At 36.3% G+C, this 25,337-nt stretch overlaps 2 protein-coding genes across 5 annotated transcripts in view; one reads left to right on the top strand and one right to left on the bottom strand.

Moving 5' to 3' along the window:
- LOC139963670 (ATP-dependent DNA helicase DDX31-like) overlaps positions 1-11,422 on the bottom strand; it is a 44,134-nt gene extending 32,712 nt beyond the window's left edge. The window contains exons 1-11 of one of the 2 annotated variants that reach the window (XM_071964677.1): positions 11,157-11,422; positions 9,918-10,174; positions 9,032-9,107; positions 8,205-8,319; positions 7,732-7,841; positions 7,266-7,307; positions 6,532-6,716; positions 4,968-5,074; positions 4,415-4,677; positions 2,808-2,966; positions 2,263-2,322 (exon numbers count right to left, since the gene is read on the bottom strand). In XM_071964677.1, the coding sequence (XP_071820778.1) occupies positions 2,263-2,322; positions 2,808-2,966; positions 4,415-4,677; positions 4,968-5,074; positions 6,532-6,716; positions 7,266-7,307; positions 7,732-7,841; positions 8,205-8,319; positions 9,032-9,107; positions 9,918-10,174; positions 11,157-11,279 (1,497 nt within the window). In that variant the 5' untranslated portion in view covers positions 11,280-11,422. The remainder of the gene's footprint in view (positions 1-2,262; positions 2,323-2,807; positions 2,967-4,414; positions 4,678-4,967; positions 5,075-6,531; positions 6,717-7,265; positions 7,308-7,731; positions 7,842-8,204; positions 8,320-9,031; positions 9,108-9,917; positions 10,175-11,156) is intronic. The other variant, XM_071964678.1, reaches the window with a different exon arrangement.
- A 340-nt stretch (positions 11,423-11,762) lies between these two features.
- Positions 11,763-24,869, top strand: LOC139963671 (folylpolyglutamate synthase, mitochondrial-like). Of its 3 annotated transcripts, none has more exons than XM_071964680.1 (12): positions 11,763-11,924; positions 13,358-13,539; positions 14,475-14,621; positions 15,538-15,656; positions 16,144-16,336; positions 16,847-17,011; positions 17,880-17,957; positions 18,992-19,154; positions 19,527-19,661; positions 19,953-20,179; positions 21,737-21,800; positions 23,395-24,869. In XM_071964680.1, exons 2-12 carry the CDS (start codon positions 13,384-13,386, stop codon positions 23,799-23,801), a joined length of 1,854 nt encoding a protein of 617 aa, XP_071820781.1. In that variant the 5' UTR covers positions 11,763-11,924; positions 13,358-13,383; the 3' UTR covers positions 23,802-24,869. The 3 variants fall into 3 exon arrangements, with proteins under 3 accessions (XP_071820781.1, XP_071820782.1, XP_071820783.1); XM_071964681.1 differs by lacking the exon at positions 11,763-11,924 and adding an exon at positions 12,379-12,506; XM_071964682.1 differs by lacking the exon at positions 11,763-11,924 and adding an exon at positions 12,424-12,502.
- Positions 24,870-25,337: the final 468 nt, after the last annotated feature.

Below are 25,337 nucleotides of genomic sequence, written 5' to 3'. Positions count from 1 at the left end.
GAGTGAATTTAACACCCTATTAAAACACGAGCATAAATCGAAAGTAGCTGTTTTGTCGTTTTTATAATATTTAAGCAGCAGTTTGCGTTCATCTTATCTCAATCTGGTAGTGCCATACATCCACACTTCCCAAGTTGAAGGGAAGTTGTTACGTTGGATTGCCAGCAGGGGCAGAAAAAACCAAAACAAGTTTTGATTTTGGAACAATGTGCCCAATGGAATCTTACAGTGAACATCCTCTGTGCCAAACCGTGATTTTGTTTCCTAATTTTCATAAATATGTATTTCATTACTAATTTTCAGTCAATGTGAAATTGATTGCAATCAAATAAGTCTATTTGCAATCAAATCAGTCAATGTGCAATTAATTGCAGTCAAATCAGTCAATGTGCAATTAATTGCAGTCAAACCAGTCAGCGTGCAAATCAATTGCAGTCAAACCAGTCAGTGTGCAAATCGATTGCAGCCAAACCAGTCAGTGTGCAAATCGATTGCAGTCAAACCAGTCACTGTGCAAATCGATTGCAGTCATATCAGTCAGTGTACAAATCGATTGCAGTCAAACCAGTCACTGTGAAATCGATTGCAGTCAAATCGGTAAATGTTCAAATCGATTGCAGTCAAACCAGTCACTGCAAAAAATTGCAGTCAAGTCAGTCAATGTGCAAATTGATTGCTATCAATCAAATAAGTCAATGTGCCAATCGATTGCAGTCAAATCGGTAAATGTGCAAATCGATTGCAGTCAAACCAGTCACTGTGCAAAAAAATTGCAGTCAAATCAGTAAATGTTCAAATCGATTGCAGTCAAACCAGTCACTGTGCAAAAAATTGCAGTCAAGTCAGTCAATGTGCAAATTGATTGCTATCAAATAAGTCAATGTGCCAATCGATTGCAGTCAAACCAGTCACTGTGCAAATCGATTGCAGTCAAATCAGTCAGTGTACAAATCGATTGCAGTCAAACCAGTCACTGTGCAAATCAATTGCAGTCAAATCGGTAAATGTGCAAATCGATTGCAGTCAAACCAGTCACTGTGCAAAAAAAAATTGCAGTCAAATCAGTCAATGTGCAAATTGATTGCTATCAAATAAGTCAATGTGCAAATCGATTGCAGTCAACTCTGTCAATGTGGAAATCGATTGCAGTCAAATTGGTCAATGTGTAGTTTATCGATCACAAGGGAGACATTGGGCAAACGTAGGTCTGAGAAATTTATGGGTCAAGGCTAGACCAGGGTCAGAGATCGACACGGAGAATGTTTGAGATGATTGGCTGTAAATGACTGTTGAGACAAGGTACATCTGAAGGCAGGATCTGTTTAATATCTTAAATCCCACCAAAACCAAAATCAAGACACGACAACAAAGTTAAGGAATAAGGACAGCAACTAGGCCAAACAAGACATTACATCAAATTTTGTAGAACACAAGTCTAATATGGTTTTAAACCCATTAAATAATACCTCATGAACAACCAAATGTAAATCTACAGTCCATTGAGGGGAGTATCTGATTATATGTGTGAGGTTTACGTAGTTTGATCACAAGTTACGAAAAGTCTCTGTAACAAGTTTTCAAGCGTATGAAAGAGAAAAAGGAACCAAAAACTTGGAATGCAACGTAGGAACCAAATGTTTAAAAAATAAAAAAAATTTTTGTTCTTTGTAATAAGTAATATCTCACTTTTGGTGACATATTGATTACATATATCACAAAGCTTCCTCATTTAGCTTCCATATTTAATCAGGGTTTGGTAGTTAATTCAACGTTTCGATGATCCGGCAGTGTTTTGCAATTTTTCATGAGATCATAATGTTAAGAAACAGCTTCAGTCACATATATGATAGATATCTTTATAGGTTGGCCCCCAGATATTAGAATGTAAGAAGGTAAAATCAAAACCAAAACATTTCAAACATGACTCTCCTTTTCCTAACAATAATCTACATTATGGTTGTAATTACCAACACTTGTGTATTAATACTTTCCAAGTTTGAGCGATACCACGGTGCAGCAATTGGGTAGTGCTTACGTCAAACCGGTGTGCATTTATATCCGCAGTTATTCCTGTTATAATTTTTGTTTAAGAGTACAGTAATTGTCCAATGCAGGATATTGTCTGATATTAATTTACATAGATGATAAATTTGTAATGCAACTTTCTATCGTTTGTCTGATGTTTCTCTAACTTCGTCTCGACTGAGTTTACGACATTTTCTTTGAGAAAAAAAACTTGCTAAATTCTTTCGTATAACTCACCGTACACAGCAGGATACCCTTTCCTTTGTTGTGAAACTCTTCGTAAACATCTCTGCGAACCTGAAAGACGAACGAGGAAGAAGCCTTCCTTTCTGTTTTTTCTTTTGTCTTTGGGGGAGGGTAACTTGTGGAAACTTTAATGAAAAAAAAACCTCTAAATTTATGACAACTAGAAAAAACATTGTACTATTTGTAGAGTATATATTCTCCTTTTTCCTCCAAAACCTATAAAGCTATCAGAGGCTAAACTGAGGCTGACTGAGGCTTACTGAGACCAAGAAATAGCAAACCACACATCATAACCAATTACACAAGTTAAACGTGTATCGCAGTGACACAGATATAACACAAATCCATCCATCCATCAATATTTTAGTACCAATCAAAACATAAGCCTTCACATTTCTCTGTCACGTTTGTACGTAAGTGTGTGTACATTTAGCTGATTATATCATTAAAAGAATAGTCCAGGTCAAAATTTCATCTTTCACTGCATATCATAAATACCTCCCAATAAATATAATCTTTTTACTGCATGTCCTTACCTTTTGTTCCATACTCCCGTGAAGGCGAAATATTTTTAATCCCGTATTATTCGCGTTTTCCTTCCCTCCAGGACAAAGCATTTGATTCAGCAAATTGTAATGAAATTCTACCGAGTCTCGATTGGATAGAAAAATCAGCATCTTGGTCTTTGAAGATCGCTAAATGAACAAAGGAAGAAAAACAGATATTAAAGATTTTGTGCGTAACGTTAGTATATATGTGACAGGGTTGTGTTCAAGTGGTTAAGGCAGTGGACTTGTCATCTAAAGGCTTTCAGGTTTGAGTCCTGACCAGACCAATACATTGTGTCCTTGGGCAAGGCACTTTATCTCCATTGCCTTTCTTCACCCAGGTGTATAAATGGGTTCCTGTGAGATAAATTGTCATTTGAGTGCTGTTTTGCTGCTGCTACTTGGAAGGATTGTCTCTATGTTTGACCAGCGTAACTTTGTGATGCGCCTTGAGCACCGTTATCGGTGGATAGGTCTGCGCTTTATGAAATACTCAATATTATTATTATAACCAAATATTCCCGACCAGAATCTTGCATTCCATCTGCCAGGGTAAAACATTTCTTCAATTAAAAATTGCTTCACTTTCCAATTAAACATTTTGAACCATTTCATTTGCAATGAAACAGATGATGGCTGCCTTATATCAGGAACCCCAGTACTGTCACTGATTTTTCCAATGAAAAAATGGAAACATAATACTTAATAAATACTTCATTAATTCTGGGAATTAGGCAAGTAAGAAAGTGGTATACATTATACCATTACAATGCTTGCAGGATTTATTCAGTCAGATATAATTATTACGACTGATTAGATGCCTCCATGATGAAAACTCCTAGCACGGAATTCATAAATTTATATCTGATTTTCACTTTTTATTTCAAATGTTTTATCAAATGTTCAAAGATCATAGCTGTAGAAAATAGCACTATTACATGCAAGCAGAAACACCCATAAATGCTTACATGTCGGGGTGACATATATACTCTACCAGTATTTGTGATTTACAAAATGTTAGCACTTATTACACCAGATATGTTTATTTTATGTTATTTAAACTCTCAGTGAAACTAAAATATGCCTCTCAAAATTTTTCTAGCAATAGCGTGTTTTTTTTGTTGAGATGGTTAACTTTTTCGAAAACTTAAATCTTATAACAAAGTATACTAAATAATTAATAGCTAAGTAACAATACATTTAATCTAAAAGTTTCTCCCAAAAACAAAGAAGGAATATTAAAATTACTAGCAAGTTGGTCTCTTTCAGTCAGTCTTACTAAGTAAATCAATGTGTAAAAGTAAGTTGGCCTGACGTTTCGATCTTAGCAGGATCTTCTTCAAAGGCTAAATGACAAGTAACAGTAACAGAAGGGACAAAAACACGTACAGAATACAGACAGGTTAATGAGCATGGTGAACACAAAGAGAAAGATGTGCAAAGAGGCTGAATCAGGCCTACTTACTATTTACACATTTCTCTTACACAGGCTCTTTAGTGGATAAGCAGTTTGCTAACAGTTTGCTGACGTTTTTTGTATTTTATTTTAATAAATTAATACACTAGAGCATGCAAATTTCCATTTAATACTTTACCGTAGATTTTGAGAGAATTAAGGCAAAGAGGGTGACTAATCTGAGTTTGCTGGGCACGATCATGTAATATTGTTCCAGAGTGTCTGGGATGGTAAAATTAAAATCTTCTTCCTCCGCTACTGGTGTAGGCTTTGTCGATAAGAGTTCCTCCTCCGGTACGTAATCGCTTTGGTCTTTGGTCGACGGCAACACCACTGCTTCATCTTTGGCTACGTCGATGAATGTCGGGTTGGTGAGGGCGATACCAGCCAATCTCTCCACACCTGCAGATATAAAAATATGAGAGATCAACTAAAGGACAAGGCTTAGCATATTCATACGACTGTGATGCTCAAAAAACAAAACTCCTGGTGTGTTATAATTCAAAACATTCAAGAACACTTTGCTCTAAATTCTTCTCATTTTCTCAACATAATTGCACAAAGTTAATCAGATTTCCAGTTGCCTCACACCCTATCCACAATTTGTTTTCTTTTTAATGTCAACTGTTTCCATTTATCACAGAATGATGCAAAAGTGCATATTTTTTTACTTTTCTGCCAAATTAAAATACCTTGTGTCAATGTTGCCGATAGCAGTAATCTCTGGCATCCTTCCGATTGGCTATTAATAGCATTCAAGATGGCCGCTACGTCCTTCTCAAAGCCCATGTCCAACAACCTGTTAGCAGCAAAATAAAACAATTAAAAATAAATTAATAAGGAATGATTGTAGTTTGGGTTGAGTGTTAGTCGGATGACAGTGGTTAATGACAGCTGGCTGTATTTCTTGAGCAAATTGAACAATCATGACCTTGTTTTATAAATCCCACATTCAAAGTGTTTTGATGTACAACATAATTTGTTACTTTGCCAATGGTACAAAAAATGATGAGAAGATGCTCGAGCAACCTAGGAAAGTTGCTCAGCGTGTAATCGGTGCTCAATTACCATCGTTAGATTACTTGTACCATGAGAGGGTCTGCAATAAATTGAAACATATCATGCAAGACCCGACACACACTTTGTTTCAGCACTATAATTACAACTGCTCTGGACTGCATTTATGTACACTGCGTACACTTAGGGGCCGCTTCAGATACTCATTTGTGCCTAACTCTATTCATATATTTAATTCACAAGTGAGAAGATAAGTTTCTTATTTGTAGGACTTGCTGTTTATTTGTTGTATTATTGTATGTGTATAGCAGTTTATTGACTTAATCTATTGCTATTTGTTTTTTCTTCTTTCGTTTACGACCTGTGTAAGCCGAATTTCCGATTGTGGACAATAAATTCAAATTAAATTCAAATTCAAAAACAACACATCACCTACTGTGACTACAGGGCAAGTGTTCACTGGTACGAAAAGTGGGATGTGCAGTTCAAAATGCAATCTTCATTACAGACGCTGAAATACTGAATAGTGGCATGAAAATGTTCACAGCGAAGAAGGTTGGTGAGCTTGTATATACAGTAAAGCTATGGAACTTTGTCCTTTAGAGAAATATTGGCTTTGAAAACTAATAAGCAATACACTATTCCTAGTTAGCAACAGTGGTTGAGACCTGAGCTCATAATTTTGCTCCAAATGGGAAAAGGGAGGGTGGGGGGCGGGGACTACAATGGAAACTATGGAAAGAAGTGTGAAACAGACAACACCTATAACTACATTTGAATTACCTTAATTTGAATAAAGCCAGTAAATGTACACGTTAAGGGCCTTAAATACTTTAAGGAAAGTCACAGAGGGAGAACTTCAAAGCAGGAAATATAGGCTTTGTAAAACATTAAAAAAAAAAACACATTGTGAATCTTGACTCATCATCTGTTTCAAAACTATGACAACATAATACAGCTGATTCAAGAAGGAAAAAAACATTACCCGAGTTGACCCAGGGTTGGCCGGTTTTAACCGGGGCGGATTAAACCGCTTGGTTTAAACCAGTTAAAACCTGGTTTAAACCGGGGGGTTTTGACCACCTAAAAGTCAACCCTTAGTTGACCTCAGCCTGAATACAGACAAGAAACAGTTCAAAACTTTTTCTTTCTTTCTTTACTTATTCCAGTTTAGTCTGCTGAAATCAAAGGTCATATCGGAAGACAAAGGTTGTCGATACCATAAAAAGTTATCTTTACCTATCGGCTTCGTCTAGGACCAACCATCTCAACTTCCAGAATTGTAACGAAGAGGTGTTCAGGATGTGGTCTACCAGTCGACCCGGGGTGGCCACCAACACGTTCACACCCTTCCTGAGTCGGGCCTTTTCAGACTTTTTTCTCTCTCCTCCAGTAATACAGCCGGGAACAATCCAATTGAAAGGCTACAGATGAAGATTGTTAAGAAATTGCTTCAACAGAAATTGCAAGAAATGCAGAAATTGCAAACAGAATATATATAGAGATATTATCTTCCATAAAGGTTCATACCCCTACCTAAACCAGGGGAGGGGGGCTGTAGATTTTCCCCCCAAATTTGAGTTCTGTACAAGCCACTGCTTAATGTTGAATCATAGTCTGCATTGCTAAAACCTTCCACTGAACAATATGAACAATGGAAAGATGACCTCAAACTTGCCTAACTAAAGTACACTGGGGCTAAACTTTTTCAGAATTTTTATATTTGCAAACACAACTCTAATTCTGAAGAATTTATTTTGTAAAGGGTACTTTGTCACTTGTGTCCATCTGTTGTTATACAGTTTTGTTGATGTTGATGAGACTAAGCCTTTTCATGCTCAACCACCAAACTATCATTTGAACCTGCAGCATGACAGAGAAGATATTATATTTACTTTCAATCACCTGGGTAATTCAAGAGCCTGTTCACTAGAAAAGTACTCTAATTTATACATTTAGTGAATGAAACTTACCTTCACAAGGGTCTGCAATGTCTCAAAACTCTGCAATGCAAGCTGAACGATGAAACAGAAGAAAGAGTGATTTAATATGAAATAGAAGATATTTATCTATTGTTAGGTTGTTATATCCCAAAAGCTTCACAGGAGGCCTCAAAATTAAAACTTATTCAAATTTTTCTTGTATCCTACAAATTGTCATTCAAGACCCTCATTGCATTGTTCTTGTATACAAACAGTTTCTGATTCTGAAACATAAATCTTCGTTTGGTGCAAAAACGTAGACATTTGTCTTACCTTGAATTTCAACCCAAAACTGTCAACCAAAGACAGAACTATATCTATAAACCGCATTAACTAGTGTATGGTGCAAAAATGTAGAAGTTTGTATTAGCCTGATGAAATTGCAATTTTATTTACTTTAGTAATAATTCTACCACAAAAATTTTCAACCAAAGACACACAGTCCCTTTCACATTACCTCTCTGGTTGGAGCTAGTATCACGGCATAAACACCGTCTGACCTTTGAACTTTCGGTTGTGCACACTGTAGAGACTGGATAATAGGGATACTAAATGCTAGAGTTTTACCTGGAAATAGAAAATGAAAAAAGAAAAAAAATGTTAATATAAACAAAAACACAGAGCAAAATACATTTGTCATGAATTATCAGTGGAATGACAAATTTGTTTGTTTGCACGCATTGCGTCGAATTAAACCTAGCTTGGGTATACCACAGAACACAGACGGAGAGAGAATGGCCAGCGTCCATAGTCCTGTTTATTGCTCATTCTTTGCGAAGGGCTAAATTCCAGTGTAAAGGAAGTACCTTATCGTAATATTGTCATTGCGGGAACCTGTGAAAGGTTAACAGCATGATATATTAGGTCTTCTTGATAGGCATCGGTTTGTGTGTGTTTGGCTTTAATACTATTTATATTTGTCTTACTTACCAGAGCCAGTCTGTGATTTGACTAAGACATCGCCGCCTTTCATTACTACTGGAATAGCCTTTGCTTGAACTGAGGTGGCATGCTCAAACCCCATTTGTTTCTCAAGATTGGAAATCTATAATAATTGAAAAATAAAACAAAAGAAATATCATTATTGACATAATGAAAGCCTAGAGGAGACCAAAAAAACAACAAAAAAGCTATGTTTGGAAAGGTTTGTTCAACACTGGTTTACTATATACAAACAAAAACTTCAGTTTCCTTTTCGAAACAATCCACAATAGAGCCACCTAATTAGGCACATCATGCTTTTGTTTAGATATGCAATGTTCAGAAAAAGGAAAACAGCGGGTAACAACATCTAGTGTTGCCTCTACATGGCTAAATTGTCATACAAAAGAAAAGCTATGTACATACCAGTTTTTGTGTACAGAAAGTTAGTATTTTATGTAAAATTATAAGAACAAATTCATTATTAGGGCAAAAAAGATACACAAAAGGTAAAGATGAATTATTCCTTGAAAATGAGTACTCTTGGCAAGAAATAATACCCAATGGTTTTTTAGCCCAGATTAACTTCTGGGAATGTCACCAAAGACAAATCACGGAACATATGAATAATATGAATTACATATTTCACTTGATAAAATAAATCACAAAGACCTACATTCAATTTAGCTTTTTGGTCAATTACAAGGGATAAATAAAAACGAAGGAAATGTAAAAATTTAATGCCTACGATCCTGAGGTAAAAATGCATCAATTCTAAACTTTCATGTTAAATGCTACAAGCTACCAGAAAAGAACATGATATGGGAAGTACTCACCATAAAGGGGTGCAGGTTTAATTCTTTGAAGAATTTTATGGAAAAAACGTCTTCCTTCGTTTGTTGAACATTTGAACTGAATAAAAGACAGAATTTTATAGGAAATAAAACAAACTTAGAAGGAAAACCCTCAATGCCAAATAAGTAAAAGCCAAAAGACTTTAACTAGTTAGTACTGATTGGTGACAGTACAACAAAATACACAGATAACAAGTACAGGAAATGGTGTAACATCATTTCATTTTTTTTTAAAGTAATCACCTCATGTTGATGTAAACTTTTTAGTTCAGGACTGATTGTAAATCCACCTAGCTAAAGACATATTCTTTGAATATCATATAGTATAGATTACACAAAATAAACACAATTTTGTCCTTAGGAAGTTTTAAAAGTGCTTAATGTCTATACATTCTCAGAGACTATCATACCTTTTCCTTTTCCCTACTGATATTTGTGTTGTCACTGTGATTACGGCTTTATTGTCTGTGTGTTGTGACGACTACAATAATAGCTGTTACAATGTTACTTTATGAGATACTTTATGAGAAAATTATCAAATGTCATGCACACTCCTCTCTTCTACTCTTTCACTTGTTTATTTATAATGTACTTCCTTTCAAAAAGAGTAAATCTTCTTGCATGTGGCAATAAATTTCCAACTAACATGCTTTTCTTCCTCATTATTTAAGGCTTATATTAGCTTTCTACATGTTTCCACATTCCTCTGCCTTCCATTGAGATATTATTCTGGTGGTTTAAGATTTTAATTTTCTCCTGTGGTCTTACAGGAATGGGGTAAAGGGTGGGGAGTGGCCTCTAATGGTAATATAACTGCACCCATAGAGCCACAAAACATATGAACAGTACAATGTATATCAATTCTTACGCCATAAGTTTAGGAATATCTGGATTCTTCCTGAACAGAGATGAAAAGACTTGTCCAGAGCCATATTGGGGCGTCTGTCCTGGTTTGTCATCTCTCCTTGCCCTTTTCTTTTCTGATCCATCTAACGTTCCTTTGTTCTCTGTAGAATCTGTACCTTTAAGATTCCGTCGGTTCCTTGATGATCCTTCTACTGCTGTGTCGTTCTCCCTGGGTGACATCCACTTGCGCTTCCGCAGGTTTCTTTCATTATCTGGTTTCTGTCAAGAGGAAACAGGAGAAAAGGTACATAATCACTGACAGTTTGTTAAACTTGTCATCCAAATACAGGACATATGTGAGGGTATGATCCCCTGATTCATTCATTCTTTGGTGTTTTCATCAGGATCTCTAGTTTTTGAGAGTGAAGTGATGTTTCATACAAGGTCTATTTTGTTGGGGGGGGGGGGAGGGATTGGGGCAGTACTTTTTACTACAGCAACCCCTAATTCTAACTGCCAATATATTTCATCATTCCCTTTTGAATTTATTCCACCTACTGTACTGTATATATTAACATAAGAAGTACATTTTCTTATTCCCACGGCAACTGGATGCATCTAGTAAGGACACTGCACCTTATTCTGCCAGCTGCCAGGCGAAACTTGGTGCAACCTATCTGTAATTGTTGCAAAAATTGAGCCGATTGATTAATTTTAGCTGCTGAAATATGCACCAAATTTGTATGTGTTATACTTACTGTAGCTCCAATCTTATCGGCATAAAAATGACAGAAACTGCATTTTACAACTGAATTTGCAAATAAAATGATTGTAGGAGTCGATGGAGTAGCTGCATGATTATTACATCTAGAGGTTGCAAGAGGTATGTGGTACGCTACTAGTACTATCTTAACACATCTGTAACCAAACGTTGTAAGTCAAACTTTAAAAAAGTGCACAGAAACCCCAACACTGCACAGAACCTCAGTGGGTTTTTGCATGGCCCACAATACCTATCTGTGTACCCTAACGTAATATCATAGAGAAGAATTTAATGCACGACTAAGCCTAAAATATATGTTATTCAAATAAATAAAACCGATAAATCGTTCGTAAATGTGCCCATGGGATCTAAGCCAAAATTCGGGATTGCATGTGCACGTATGAAGCACATGTGACGCCTTATTGAACATGTACTAGTAGGCATACACTACCCTAGTTGCGCGAAATGTACATAAAAAAGGATGAAGCAACTACTAACTCGGCCTAGGAACGTTGTGACTGAACGACAGATAAACGGAAAATAAAGGCAGCATAGTATTACCGGTACTTTGAATTTATTAGAAGCGAAGATATTAAGCATTAATCCTCCCGAACCGTCCATTTTCTCATGCAGGCTGTAACCTTGATGAAATCAGAACCTAGGGGTTAGTGTTCCTTTAGCTTACTCATTTGTGCCAAGTGATGTTATTCGGTGCGAAAATATTAATAGTCCCCTTTATCGCATGTGGTTACCGGAGATCGGAAAATAGCTGTTTTGCTTTCATTTAGCAGATTCTTTCTTAAAGCTACATGGTCTCTCCCAAACTGACATTGTAACTGATCTACTCGTGACACCCTCCTAAGATTATCATATTACTTCGTTTAGTCTTAGCTGGAAAAAAATAGGGGAAATAATGCCCTGAGCATCCGCTTGGGGGCGTCAGTCGAACGGAGAGTAATCTCATTCTGTCGAAACTTAGACCATCTGAATCATTTCATTCGGTATAAAAACATTTTCCAATATCAAAAGGATGCTCGAATTAACTTCGAACACTTTCAAGGATACTTATTTCGTCGGACATTATTTCCCGTCAAATATTTTGGGAAGGGGATATTCTACATTAGTGGGGTTAAAGCTCGCTGCTACACCGACAAACATCTTTCTTTCTTTTTTTACATTACATTATACAGGCTACACAGCTGAACATCCTTCCGGTTACCCCTTCTTTAAAGTAAATCACCGAATGAGAGATCTCCCTGTTCATAGGTAATTATTTATTAATTTTTGCAGAAACAATCAATAAAAGTCAAATGTTACCTTTGTTACTGTATGCTGAGCGAGACCGTGGTCAATGAAAGATTACGCAATTTTGGACTACAAAAGCACATAGGCTACGATGCTTCACATACATAGTACTATAATAATAATGTTCGATTTAGTACTAGTTCTGCGATGTTGACTGTGTTCAATCGTGAAGTGATGAATCGTAAAGTGATGACATTATGTTAGACACATATTACAAATTAAAGTTTCTGAAGCTCATGTGAATTTATAATTTGATAGGAATAGGACTGTTAAAGCTGTAATTGTTATTTTTGAAAGTTTTTCCAAAGTACTTTCCAAATTATTCCCAGAAATAGATAGAGAAATGTTCAATTAGAAATTTAATGGTCATCACTATTGTCTCCAAATATCATAGAAAGCCATTTAATAGGTCACTCATGCTCCAACTACAACAAGCACTTTGCCACCACGCAGTACATATTTTTCCTCTCTGAACCAGTTATTGTCTAATCTAATACTCCTCAAAATCTGGAAGTTGTTTGAAGATGCAGAACCATCAGGAAAGTACTATTTTGAAACTTCTTTCTGCTTTTATCATGTTAAAATTTAGAACCAATACTGTATGTATTTAGATCCTCCTGCAAGCAGAAACTCGAGAAGCAGCCTCATTGGCTTATCAAAGCCGCAAGCTGACCGAAGTCAGTCTCTTAGATTCATGTTTAACGTCCCTGATTATGAATTGTCAATTGTCAACAACTCTGTAACTGGACGACATACATTAATCTTGGAGTGACTCGAACTGGGGACCTTATCATTGGAAGGCACCGGGGTTAACCACTGAGCTAACACTCCGTACTGATGATCTTTAAAATATATTGAGGGTGGCAGTTGAATGCATTTTGAAATATGAGCATAATTGGTCTTTTTCGCATATTAGTGGGTCATACTGATGACCTTTTGTTTCACTAATTTCATAAAATAAAAATTCAAGAGAAAACTTGCATTCAAGCAGTTTTGGCATTATAACAATCATACCGCCAAGCGCTTGTGAGATTGCAGGTGACATCAATTTGTGTCTGGTTAACAATCTGATCAGGGTTACCCATAGAGCTCAACAGACAGTTATTGGTGCTACACCACATGAAGTTCCTGAGTTTGTGCTGTGAAATTGATATCATTAATAGTCTTTGGTTATTTGAGGTAAACGGTAACAAATTCCCTCAATAACATCAGAACTACTGCATACTTTTCATTATGTAGGATAATTACCTCCTTCTTGAATGATTTTATCCCAAAAATTTAATCTTCCATCAGTCTGCACAACTAACTGGTATAAATTAACCTAGAATTAGTACCTCATTTTTGGGTCAGAATGATGATGAATTTAAAATATGTTTTTTTTTTCTTCTTTTAAGTTGGTGTTCAATGACTTGTTTATCTCATGAAGAGATTTCTTGGTCTTGTGCAACAATATTCAGCTTGCATCTATAGCAGAAGATTGATAGCTCCACACATCACCCGACATTGTCAATTCACCATGGCCGCAGAACCTGGCATGAGTACCACAGACATGTCAAAATTAAAGAAAAGATATCAGGTTTGTTTTTGTCAGAGTAACATTATATGTACAACTATAATAATGTTTTGTTTTAATTTAATTTTGTATCAAAAGGCCTGTAATGGAAATATGCAGGTTAAAAGCAGTTGTTTATTACATTACTTAATTCAATTGTACCACTTTGAATTAACAACTTGGGTTCATTTAACTTTTTTGCAATTTATACTAATACTATAGTATAAATTGTATTGCTGTGTTTTAGCTTGTAATCTCTAGCTTCACCATGTAATAACATAGATAATTAATAGCTTTTGCCCTGACTTAATATACAAATGTGGTTAGATGTATTGCATATATGTACATCCATTAACAGAACTTTGCATGCCTCTAAGATCAGTGTTTTGAAGCTTAATAGACATCCTGACAAATTTTCCTCTGGTAAGATTTTTTTTTTCAATTTTTTTCAGTAGCATATATGTGAAGATTTCAATTTTAGTTGGCATCCAAGATACTGTAGTAATAACTTTTGATTTTCTTGTCCAGCATGTTCAATATCTCAAGGTTGGAGAAAACATATAACAAAACTTACAGAAAAACAGGAACCTGTCTCTCATTTCTTCCATACGTTTGATATGTAGCATATTCCCAGATGTCCTATGAATAAGTTGAAGCAAGTAATTATCGCGATCATTATGAGGGTACCCTTAAGGTAACTTACCTAAAGGGGCATGGCAGTTGTTGCCATTGGTAAAGGGGTTATATTTAACAGCAGTTTCCACCCGGTTGGGGCATAGATGGCAAGTTTCTGTTGGCGTTCATTGGTTAATTTTAGCACTGATCAAATAGTATCGAACCTTTGGCAAAATCGGCGCCAAGAAAAAGGTGCATTGATACGAAGAGATTTTATGCTACTTTCAAAAATAATTCCTCATCTCAGCATGATAAATCAAATGTTGTATTCTCTCCTCCCAAAGGAAACTGTCAAAAAGTTGAACAAGCTGCAGAGCCCCTCGGAAGAACTTGAGAAACTTCGCAAAGTTGAGGGAGCTATTGTGAGTCGTATGGTCGGCCCTCATTGTGTGAAATCAATGCAACAGTTTCTGGAGCGATGTGGCATCACGGTGAGTAAAAAGCAGAATCTGTGAATGTATTAAAATGTATTTGGTCCAAATAATAAATAAAAATAAATATAAAAATAAATAATAAATAAAAATATTGAAAATCACGTCTTTGAACATTTGTTCAGTTTATTGCACAAAAAAAATTCCCATTTATATCAGAGATAATAGAACTTGCAAGGGGCAGCTACCTTACCATTCCCTATGTAATATTTCTCCAGGCTCTTCCAGCAATGCTGAACTGTTTGGCAAAGTGTTCAAGACCCATTTTCATTTCTTGACCCTTCCTCTGGGTCTTGGATTGGAAAGACTTGGGAATGAGCTTCACAGCGCCAGGGTTACCCCCACCTCAATCGATCCTTCCTCTAAATCCTGGAATTTTCCCTGTTTGTATTTCATCACAAGGAAATAAGATTGTCTTATTCTATGATATCATAGAATGCTATGATATCATATGAATGACATCATATGCTATGACATCATAAGAACATAGACCTTGCCTACAGCATAGTTGCATTAATTACATACCGAGCACATGTGTACTTGGCTAGAATCATATGTATCGTCACTTTGGATTGCTGTGAAGCAGGATTATAGCTGAGTCCTAGTTCTCTTCACCACTGCCCATTCTAATGTTTCAGTTCTTCGCAACTCAAATGGTAGCACAAGACAGCGCTTTTTTGAGTGAACTATTATCTTTGTAAAAATGATAAGTTCTGCGATAATTTTTGTGATCGTGGAAATAGAGCCACCTGCTCCTAGCTTTACGATTCTTATCTTTGAACATTTTACTATTTAAATTTTATGCATGAAGAAAATTGAAATTTCTTGCAAAATATTTTTCTTCATTTCCCGATATTTTATGTCTGCTATCAACTTTTAGAAAATAATGTGGTTATGAAATAAATTTGCTTCATAGATGGAAGACATAAACAGTCTATCGATTATCCACGTGGCAGGTACCAAAGGGAAAGGGTCAGTTTGCGCCTTCTGTGAAAAAATTCTTCAAAAGTATGGACTGAAGACAGGTCTGCTCATGTGAGTCACATTTTATTTTTCTGAGTGGGAGAACTTGAGAGCTAGATGGCCAATTGGCTAAGGCGTCGGACTTGTGATCCAAGGATTACTGGTTTGATTTCTGTCTAGTTCATTACGTTGTGTCCTTGGGCAAGATGCTTTATCTCAATTGCCTCTCTCCACCCAGGGGTTAAATGGGTACCTGTGAGGTATCTTGTCATTGGGCCCAGTATAAAACTGCTGCCGACTGGAGAGATTGTCTCTGGGACAGGTTATCATTGACCAGGGGTAATATTATGTCTGTAAAGCGCTTTGAGACCTATCGCTGGTGTAAAGCGCTATATAAAAATCAAATATTAGTAACTTTCAATGTTTAATGCATGCTTATAAATATACTTCCCGTAATTTCCGTTGCACTATTTCTTTGGAAACCGTTTGAATTGTTAATGCTTTTTTTTAATCTGTTAGTCCATGTTTAGTTTTCTCCACTTTATTCTTTACACGGCAGTTCACCTCACTTGATTGAAGTACGCGAAAGGATTCGGATCGACGGAAAACCCGTAGATCAGAAGACCTTCTGCGATTACTTTGATAGGGTCTTCCGTCTACTCGATGGATCCAAAGATGCATTTGAAGGGGAAATGCCAGCTTATAACAGAATGGTTGCAGTTATGGGGCTGTTCATCTGTCTCGAAGAAGAGGTACGGTATAACGATTACGGACGACATTGGATGCATTGCCGTCATACTCGGAATGGGTTTAAACCGACGTGAACATTAATGGTTTAAACCGACAGTAAACATTCTAATGCATTTTTCAGGTTGCTTAGCTAATTGATATATTCTCCATTTGTTTTCTTATCATCAAACTGAAGTAACATAGAAACAGTATAATGTCCCGTCCCACCCTACCCCCACCACCCCACCTCACCCCGCCCTGCACCCCACCTCTCCCCTATCACACCCCTCTCTACTTTTGTCAATAATACACGTGACAAATGTTATACATATGTATGTAGTCCAACATTTCTTGATATAGATTCAAGGCAAAAGCATTATCTTAAAGGTATATAGATATATTTGCGAATAAGTTTTCAAATTTGGAATTTTTCTATACAATTTAAATGTTTTCATTGAGCATTCACACCATCGGGCTTGTAAAAAATAGTAAATACCTCTTGACAAAACTGTCATCCATTTTGCTACTGAAAGGTTGACGTGTTAATCCTGGAAGTTGGTTGTGGCGGTGAATACGACTATACAAATTTCATACAGCAGCCGGTCGTGACCGGCATCACTTCCTTGGGAATGGATCACGTGAAGAGCCTTGGAGACACATTGGCTAAGATCGCCTGGCACAAGGCAGGCATCTTCAAAGTGAGTATCATTTTTGAAATGCTTTAATCTACTTTTTCAAAGCCAGAATTTTGTTTTAAATTTATGCCTTTGTAGATTCTGTGCACATGTATCCTCCTGTTTATAAGAATGTTCTATATACTTTGCAAAGATTTATAGATACGATATCAAATCGATTCATGTCTTGTATAGCTTTGTGTCAACCATGTGTAATAGACATGGTTCCCACAGTCACGAAAAGACCTGGAAAATCATGGAATCTGAAAATTAATTTCGTAGCCAAAAAAAGGTATAAAATAATATATAAAAATATCCCAGAGTTATGGAAAATTGAATAATTTTCTTAAATTGTATCTACCAATGTCTTTGGTGATTGGTTGTATTATATTTCCTCCTCAACTTTGCCGAAAGCAAACGTACAGTCAACTTCTCTGAAAAGGTCAGGGAATATTGTACTTTTGTCATGGAAAAAGTCATGCATATCTGATTTTTTTTTCAAGGAAATGTGTGCCAGAACCTAGTAATGAAACCCAGCTGTAGTAGTGTTTATATTATAAACACATTTAATAATTGACCTGTTACAATGAAAACAAAAGAGGTTTGTTCTCTTTTGAAATCATGAATATCCAATATACTGGTAAGTAGCTCAATTAAATTTAAATATTAATAATACCAAATCTGCCTTTTTTCTTGAATATGTTAACGCAAGCTAGGTCTTATTACATACGTGCTGTCATTTTAACATTTTGTTTCTGAAAAAAAGGTTTCCAACATTTTTGTACCTGTACTTAAAGTGTAATTGCATGCCTGAACATATCAATAATCAAGTGTAACAGGTTGATTTGATATTGAAGATAAAGAAAAACTTGCCAACATTTTCTCTGCACAGCCTGGTAAGCCTGCTTTCACAGTCCCTCAACCTCGGGAAGCTATGCAAGTTATCTCTGAACGATCCGTACAAATTAAAGTAAGTTTCACTTTCGCGCAAATTGCGCATTTCAAAATCTCTAATAATAATAATAATAAAATTTATAGATTTATAATTATTTAAATCTCAAAGCACTTACAGTTGAGAATTGAAACAATTAAAAGTCAGTCAAACAAACAGCAGCTGTGTGGTATAATCAGCAGCAGAATTATGAATGAGTTTTGAGGTTTTGGGGTTAATTTCACAAACAGGCAAACCGAAGAACAAACTCTTGCAGTAGTTTAGTAATTATGGTTCGGTTTTTAACTTTTGTCTCAACCATTTATATCCTGGACTATCTGGATATGTTTTATACCATTATTGAGTAATATCTGTATCAAAAATTCAAACCTTTATTTTTTATTCCTTTTCGGAGGCAAAATTAATCTATGCGATGGTGTATGTGTTTGTGGGTGCGTGTGTGTATGTATGTATGTGACACTTGCTTGTAAACATGGTAACTCCAAAAAGTTAATGGTGGATTAACTTCATACTAGGTATGTGGATCCGTATAATTGAGTACAAGAACACGATAACTCAAGAGGCACATCGTTGTTGAACTTCATATGTGGCATGCCTTTTTGTTGGTTGTGATGTTGATTATGAAAACCTTTTGTATGCGCAGGGTGCCATTCAGAAGCCAACACATCTGGAATAAATTGTTGAAAGAAACTGATTGCACCGATCTTTTGTATGAATAAACATAAAACTGCCTTGGAAATTTATTGAAAAAGTTTGAAAAAAAACAAGGAAAGTTTTGGCCAGATATTCAGTAACTCTCAGTTTACCGGATAAATCCTTCAAAATAATAAAACCCAGTTTTGAAAGCTGTCACAGGTTGAAACAAGATGGGGGGTGGGAAGGGGAGGGGAGGGGAGGGGGGTTGACAAGGATGATTTATAATTCACACCATAAATCACAATCTAAGTAATATTATAACCTAAAACAAAAGAAATTAGTTGTTGATGTATTTGCTGTAAGAATGATATTATTGGCATTTTAATTTCTTTACATTTTCTTTCGTCATTTTTCAGACAACGGTGGAATGTGTTCCGTCGATCGAAAGGTACAACCTTGACGAAACATCACTCCAGCTAGGTCTTCATGGTAGATACCAGTACACCAATGCTGCCCTCGCTGTCCAACTTTGCCAAAAATTCTTGGAGGAAACCAAAAAAGAGAAATTTACCTATCTAGGTAATTACTTCTTTTCCCTTGTTTATTTGGGGGGGGATGGTGGGGGTAATTGTATTAGTAATTTCTGATGACTTCTTGAGAGGATACATAATCGCTTAATTTAATATATTGTAGTGCATAGGTAGTTGCACACATACTATGATACATACGTTCCCCCTCTCCCCCCGCCCCCCTTCCCCATTTCCTCTTCTTACCCTTCCCCATCTCTATAGGCAAGATTGACACATGCTTGTTAAAATTTTGTTAAAAGTTTGCACGGAAAACTTGCAGTTGTGATTTCAAAATGAATAAAAATGTCTACTGTGTTGACGGTGCAGAAGTTCTTTTTTTTATGGTAGTTCTCTGAATAAAACGATTATTTTATCTACAAAGAACCAGCTGAAGATGATGCAGACACTAAAAGAATGAAGATGGCTGAGGCAAACTTTACCAGTGATAATTCAACAGGTGCTGACCTTGGAATGGTGACCTCCCACCCTTTCATTTTGCCAGAAAACTTCATAACAGGTATTTAATATTCAATTCTATAGTCGTTTGGTAACCCATCATTTTTCTTTTTCAAGAAAATTTGTTGAAAAACGTTACTCAAACTTTTTACGACGGTTATAAATTTAATTGTAAATTTTGGTCAAAAGATTGGTCAAACGATATCTGGTACCTGGTTGGCATTTCAACCAGGTATCTAGAGGTTGCTAGTGGGACACCCTTACGGCTAAACCACACCTTCCCCCTCCCTTTCCCACCCCCCCCCCGAAAAAAGTCTGAAGCCATGTAACAGTGATTTATCATGCCATATAGGTTTAAGAGAGTGCTATTGGCCGGGTAGAAGTCAAACGATTCAAAGGGAACGAGTAACTTACTACTTAGATGGCGCTCACACTGCCAGAAGTCTTCAAGCTTGCGTGGATTGGTTTATAGAGGCCTCGGGAGAAGAAGATAGGAACAGCAAAGGCAGGACAGCCAAAATCCTTCTATTCAACTTGAAAGTGGAGAAATACAAGCCAGCTATGGTCAAGCCACTCTTGGTAAGTTTTTAAATGCACCCGATAAAGGATGTCTTTTTTCCACACAAAATTAATTTCGTTTGACAAAGACGGATAAAAAATTAAGACACTGCTTTCATTCTTGAGTGCAGTTCTCTACCACCTTTACTTTTTTTAAATAATAATTCATATATTTTTTGGAGAAATGGTTTGTTAGAATCTGAGGCTCATCAATAAAAGTGGATGCATGTACTTTATAGTCTTACATATAGACTATTAGATCAGTTCCTCAGATGTTGTACAGAGGCGAGGCAAACAGAGATTACTTTTATGGTCTCAAACGACATATTTACAATACATAACAAACTTGTCAATGACAAGATGAAGTAAAATATCATCCAAGGATGCTCTGTCCTGTATATGAAGTTAAAGGGACCATGTTTCAATTGAGTTTTTGTTAGAATTTTAAAAAACAGTGGATTAACTTTATCATTTAGGACCACACTGAGAAGCCAACATCATAATTAATTGAGCCTCTTCTGAAGCATTTGTGAGATTATAGCCTATTATAAAGCTGGATGTCTTGAAACTGGAATTAAAAAAGATGAAACAAAAGAACATTACCAACACTCCTTATTACTTTTGTCTTGGACTATGACCTATCAATACTAGAAATTTGCCAAAATTCATCCTTTATTTTTTATTTATTTCATGACACGAAATTTCTATCCTACCTTCCCTTCAGAGTAGATGAAAAAACAACCTTTTCAAATGACAGACACTGTCCTAGAATGATAACAATACCAATTTTTTTTCCTCTTTAATTTCATTTATTTCAATTTAAAAAATGTAAAACGAATGCTTCAAAAATCAGACATTTCAATATCAAAACACTCGTAGTAAGCGCACTGAGCTCCTGTTAATTTTTGACAGTAGTCAATCTAATGCCAAGAGTGATTCCAAATTTTTCATAGTGTTTGAACAGGAGGAAAGAGAAATAGTATAAGATCGAAAAACTTCTTCTCCAAATTTGCCCGAGACGAGTGTGTTTGCCTATTTCAAACATCCTGAGGAGTAATTTCCTGTGTAATGTCATCGTTTCCCCACAATTTTCAAAAGTCTAATAAGTTTGTTTAAAACAATAGGCACTGCTATAATGAAGAGATCATCCAATGTTATATTTTTTTAAGACTCGACTGAAAAGAAGATTTGACATGTCGTTAGTAATATAATTTTCGAGTAATTTGGGGAAGTAGGAATTCAAAATGTTTGGTTTTGAAACCATTGCTTTATGTCAACTCAAACAATACTCTATTTAATCTAATTATAGTTTGTGAGATACTTTCAGTCTGATTTTTCATTCCGGTATACCGCCCTCATTTCTAAAACACACACACACACCCACACAAGTGTAAAGTCCTAACATTTTGGTCGTGAAATATCTTATATATGTGAACTTGCATATTTGATGTTTTTGGCATCTATATCTTTCACACGGCAGTAAATTAATTACGTAACATGTCTACTCTCTCTTTCATGTTAAAATTTCTGGATGTAGGGCAAATTCCAATTTTATTTTATTTTTCCATTTTTTTGCAGAACTGTAATTTTGATGCAGCCGTCTTCTGCCCTAATTATCTCTACGAGAAAGAAAACCCAGAAGGTGAGGGCGGTATTTCTCTTTCATTCGTTCAAATAAATACAAATGCCAAATGATGATGAAGAAAACTGGCGAGAAAGTTGGAAGTTATAACAAAAGTTGTAAAAATAAAAAAATTCAAAAAAATAAAATCTTTTATTTAATATACACTTTTGAGCCATCAATTTAGTTAGGCATTAATTTTGGTTTGACCTTCATTATAGAAAAAAATTTCTTTGACTCCAGCACAAATAAATGAAGTAGCCATGATTGTAGGTTTGAATTAGCTGTCAGCCTACAGAGATTGTAATGTATATGTATATCTGTCTGTCTGTATTTCTGCATGTCACATGCTCGTTGCTGGAATGTTGGCAGGTGAAAGCATGTATGGAAAAGATGAGAGATTGGGGGGGGGTTATCTAGATACCATTCTTCAAAGGTCAAAGGTCATGTGAGCTTTGGTACAGTATTGAGTAAATCTGCTTAGGCTTTTCCTAGAATATTGTTCTTAGCAACGGTCCGTACATTTGCATAACAGTGTCGCAAGGTCAGGAACTCAAAAGTTTATTTTCTGGGTCGTTGGGAAGTTACACCTAGCAAATCTTCTAGAAATGCATTCCGTACCTTCCTTTCTGAAGGAAATAGTATTAAAGTTGTTATTGTTATAGGGAGGTGTTCATTAGTGTAAAAAATGTTTGGGCAGGGTTTTAAAGAGACACAGAGTCCACAGAGGTCAAAGGGTATGTGAGATTTTGCATACTTTTGAAAAGGTTTTATCTTTGTAGAAGACTTAATTTGCGGCTTTCAAAGCATGGTCATATAGTTAGTCAGTAGAGGTACATAATGGGTGCTCAAGGTTCAGAGGTCAAAGTTCAATTTTCAATAGGAAGTCAGACTAGGGAGTCATGACAAAAGCCTGTCCACAAGAAGAATTGAAGTTGTTTTTGTTAAAAAGAAAGTTCAATATCCGTAAGGCCATGTTAGATCTCCAGAGGGCAAATTGTGGACGAATATATATTTTTTTTTTAAGTTTTATGAACACAACTGTGCATTACCAGCTGGAAATGGTAGGTAAATTGTGAAACAAAACAAAAATTAATGTAAGTTTTCATAGGGGAAGGAACATTGGGGTCAGATGGGGCCGCTCATTTTGAAAAGTAGGGGAGTGGAAATGACTGTTTCTGCCCCCCCCCCCCTCGTGGTTAGATGGATCATCCATATATTAGACAAAAGATCACCAGGCAAATCAAATGAACCATTTTCTCAGTTTCATATCCATCATAATCCGTCAACATTTTCAACTGTTTCAAAATTTGGAGCAAAGGATTAAACATTTGGAGGTGCAAAAAAAACGTTTGAATTTCCACATGAAAATATCAAAACTTTGACAAAAAGGTTCGAAAATTTCGGAGGGAAGTGGTCGAAATATGAGACATTCAAAATTGTTGAACTAAAAACGTCCAGATTTCAACTGTCCCATCCGTGCCACTGTTGCAAAACTAAAACTCCTCTGGAGTTAATCCCTCAAATCCTCCCCCCCAAACCCAATAACCCCCCCCCCCATTCCCACTCACTTTGTCTCTAACCTTCCTAGACCGCTGTTTCCTGTTTCCTCCAGATTTGACTTACAGATATAAAACACGAGAAACGGAACTAGTCAAGAGCAAGGATGTCAAGCAGATGGTTGAATCGGTTCTGTGTCCATCTCCTTCAACGGGCGACGAAGCCGGCCCTTCCTCTCTCGACGAAGAGGAACAAGATCCTGTAGACGCAATAGCAATGGATTCCAGCGAGACCGAGGGAGGTCCGGTCGTCGCCCACACGAAGTGCGTGTGGATGCCGTCCATCAGTACAGCGCTGAGCTGGGCTGCCTGTGGCAAGGATCCTAGTCTGGAGCCCTCGTCGGATACAGATTACCCAGAGATAGCAGAAGGGGCCGACCGCATACAGGTGCTGGTAACAGGAAGCCTATACCTGGTCGGGGGCGTCTTGCAACTGATAGATCCAGAATTAGTGGTAAAGTAGCGAATGAGCACCGAGCGTTGTTTGTTGGCATAACATGACACTGGTTCAGTCTTATTGAACAGTGCCCTCACTGTTTGGGCAGTGCTTCACCCACAACGACTTACGATTCCTTCATCATGAAGAATGCGACTGTTTCGAACACAATATTCAGATTGATTGTCTTAGCCCTTGAAAATGAGAAAAGACTGAGAAAAGTGACTTTCACAAAAAGAGTGTCTTAATTTCCAATAAAACTAATGAAATTTCATATTTAGTCATTTGCTAGTAGGTAGGCTCACAGCTCAATAATGTTAGCCATTTTGTTTATATGGGTAATGGTATTTCTCAGAGATTTAATGGTTTTATTTCAAAGGAGTTACATCTTTCATTCATTTATACTTGATAAAGAAATTCTCTCAGCTGTTGTTAGCAACCATATCATGTCATAACATATCATGTCATTGAAATAATACTGAACTCTCATTGGATGAAATCTGTCACATGATACAAAGTGTAAATTAATAATCATGGAGACACTGACCAGAAAATTTTTAAACAATGGAAAAGAACAAAGAAAGTTATGGCTAGAATGGGATTTGAATGAGTGACCTCTGGGGTCACAAGCCCAGCGCTCTACCAAGTAAGATATTCGGCCATTAGTTGGTGGTAATTCCCTTTACAGCCAATTATTGGCTGGGGTGGGGGGGGGGTGCCAGTGAGAGTTCGCTGAACCTTGCATAAATTTCGTCCTTGTTTTCCATTAAAAAGAAAAGGAGAAAAATGTTGACACACTGGTAGTGAGACAAGCTGCTTGAAAAGAATTTTTCAAGTTTTGTCAAGTAAAAAGTGTTGCCTTGTTTTATATTCTGTTTACATATACAATCAATATTTAAACAGTACGTATTTTACTTAAATGCATAATACCTTTAAATATAATTCCTTTAACTATCTCTTTCTTACAAGTACTTTTTATTATTTTTTTATTTACATATAAAATATGTAAGAGAAATGGGTTGTTTTTTATGATCATGGTAACGTTATTGACTTATGTAGAAGATTTGCAAAATAAATGTACTAATGGAGACTAATGGAGAATTGTGTAAGAGAAATTCCTTTGTTTCTGTTTCTTTATGATCATTGTAACATTATTAACATAAGTAGAAGTTTTGCAAAATAAATTTACCAATGGAGACACCAACCCAACTGTCAAGTTTTAAAGGGTGTGAAGACTCGCGCTAAAAGAAACATCTAATGCAGGTACTCTTATCTAGTTTCTAATGAAGTGTAACAGAAGTGTTAAACACCACCATCTATCCCAAAAAATACACACACAGCTTGCTACCATCGGTATTTAGACACTAGTGTACAGTCAGTACATACAGCTGCGGTCAATACCGACAGCACAGTATAAACCATACAGCGATGGACATCTTAGGTCCAGCTAAAGATAACAAGGTATCACGTTTCATTACTGTCTGCATTTTGTAGCAACACAAACAAAACGTCACTTGCAAGCAACAGAAAGTTAACTTTTTCAGATGGCCGCACACGGTTTGA

The sequence above is a fragment of the Apostichopus japonicus genome, chromosome 22, assembly GCF_037975245.1.
Source record: "Apostichopus japonicus isolate 1M-3 chromosome 22, ASM3797524v1, whole genome shotgun sequence".
NCBI classification, from domain to species: Eukaryota; Metazoa; Echinodermata; class Holothuroidea; order Aspidochirotida; family Stichopodidae; genus Apostichopus; species Apostichopus japonicus.
The sequence above is the reverse complement of the archived record's forward strand: the minus strand, read 5'-3'. Positions and strand labels throughout refer to the sequence as shown.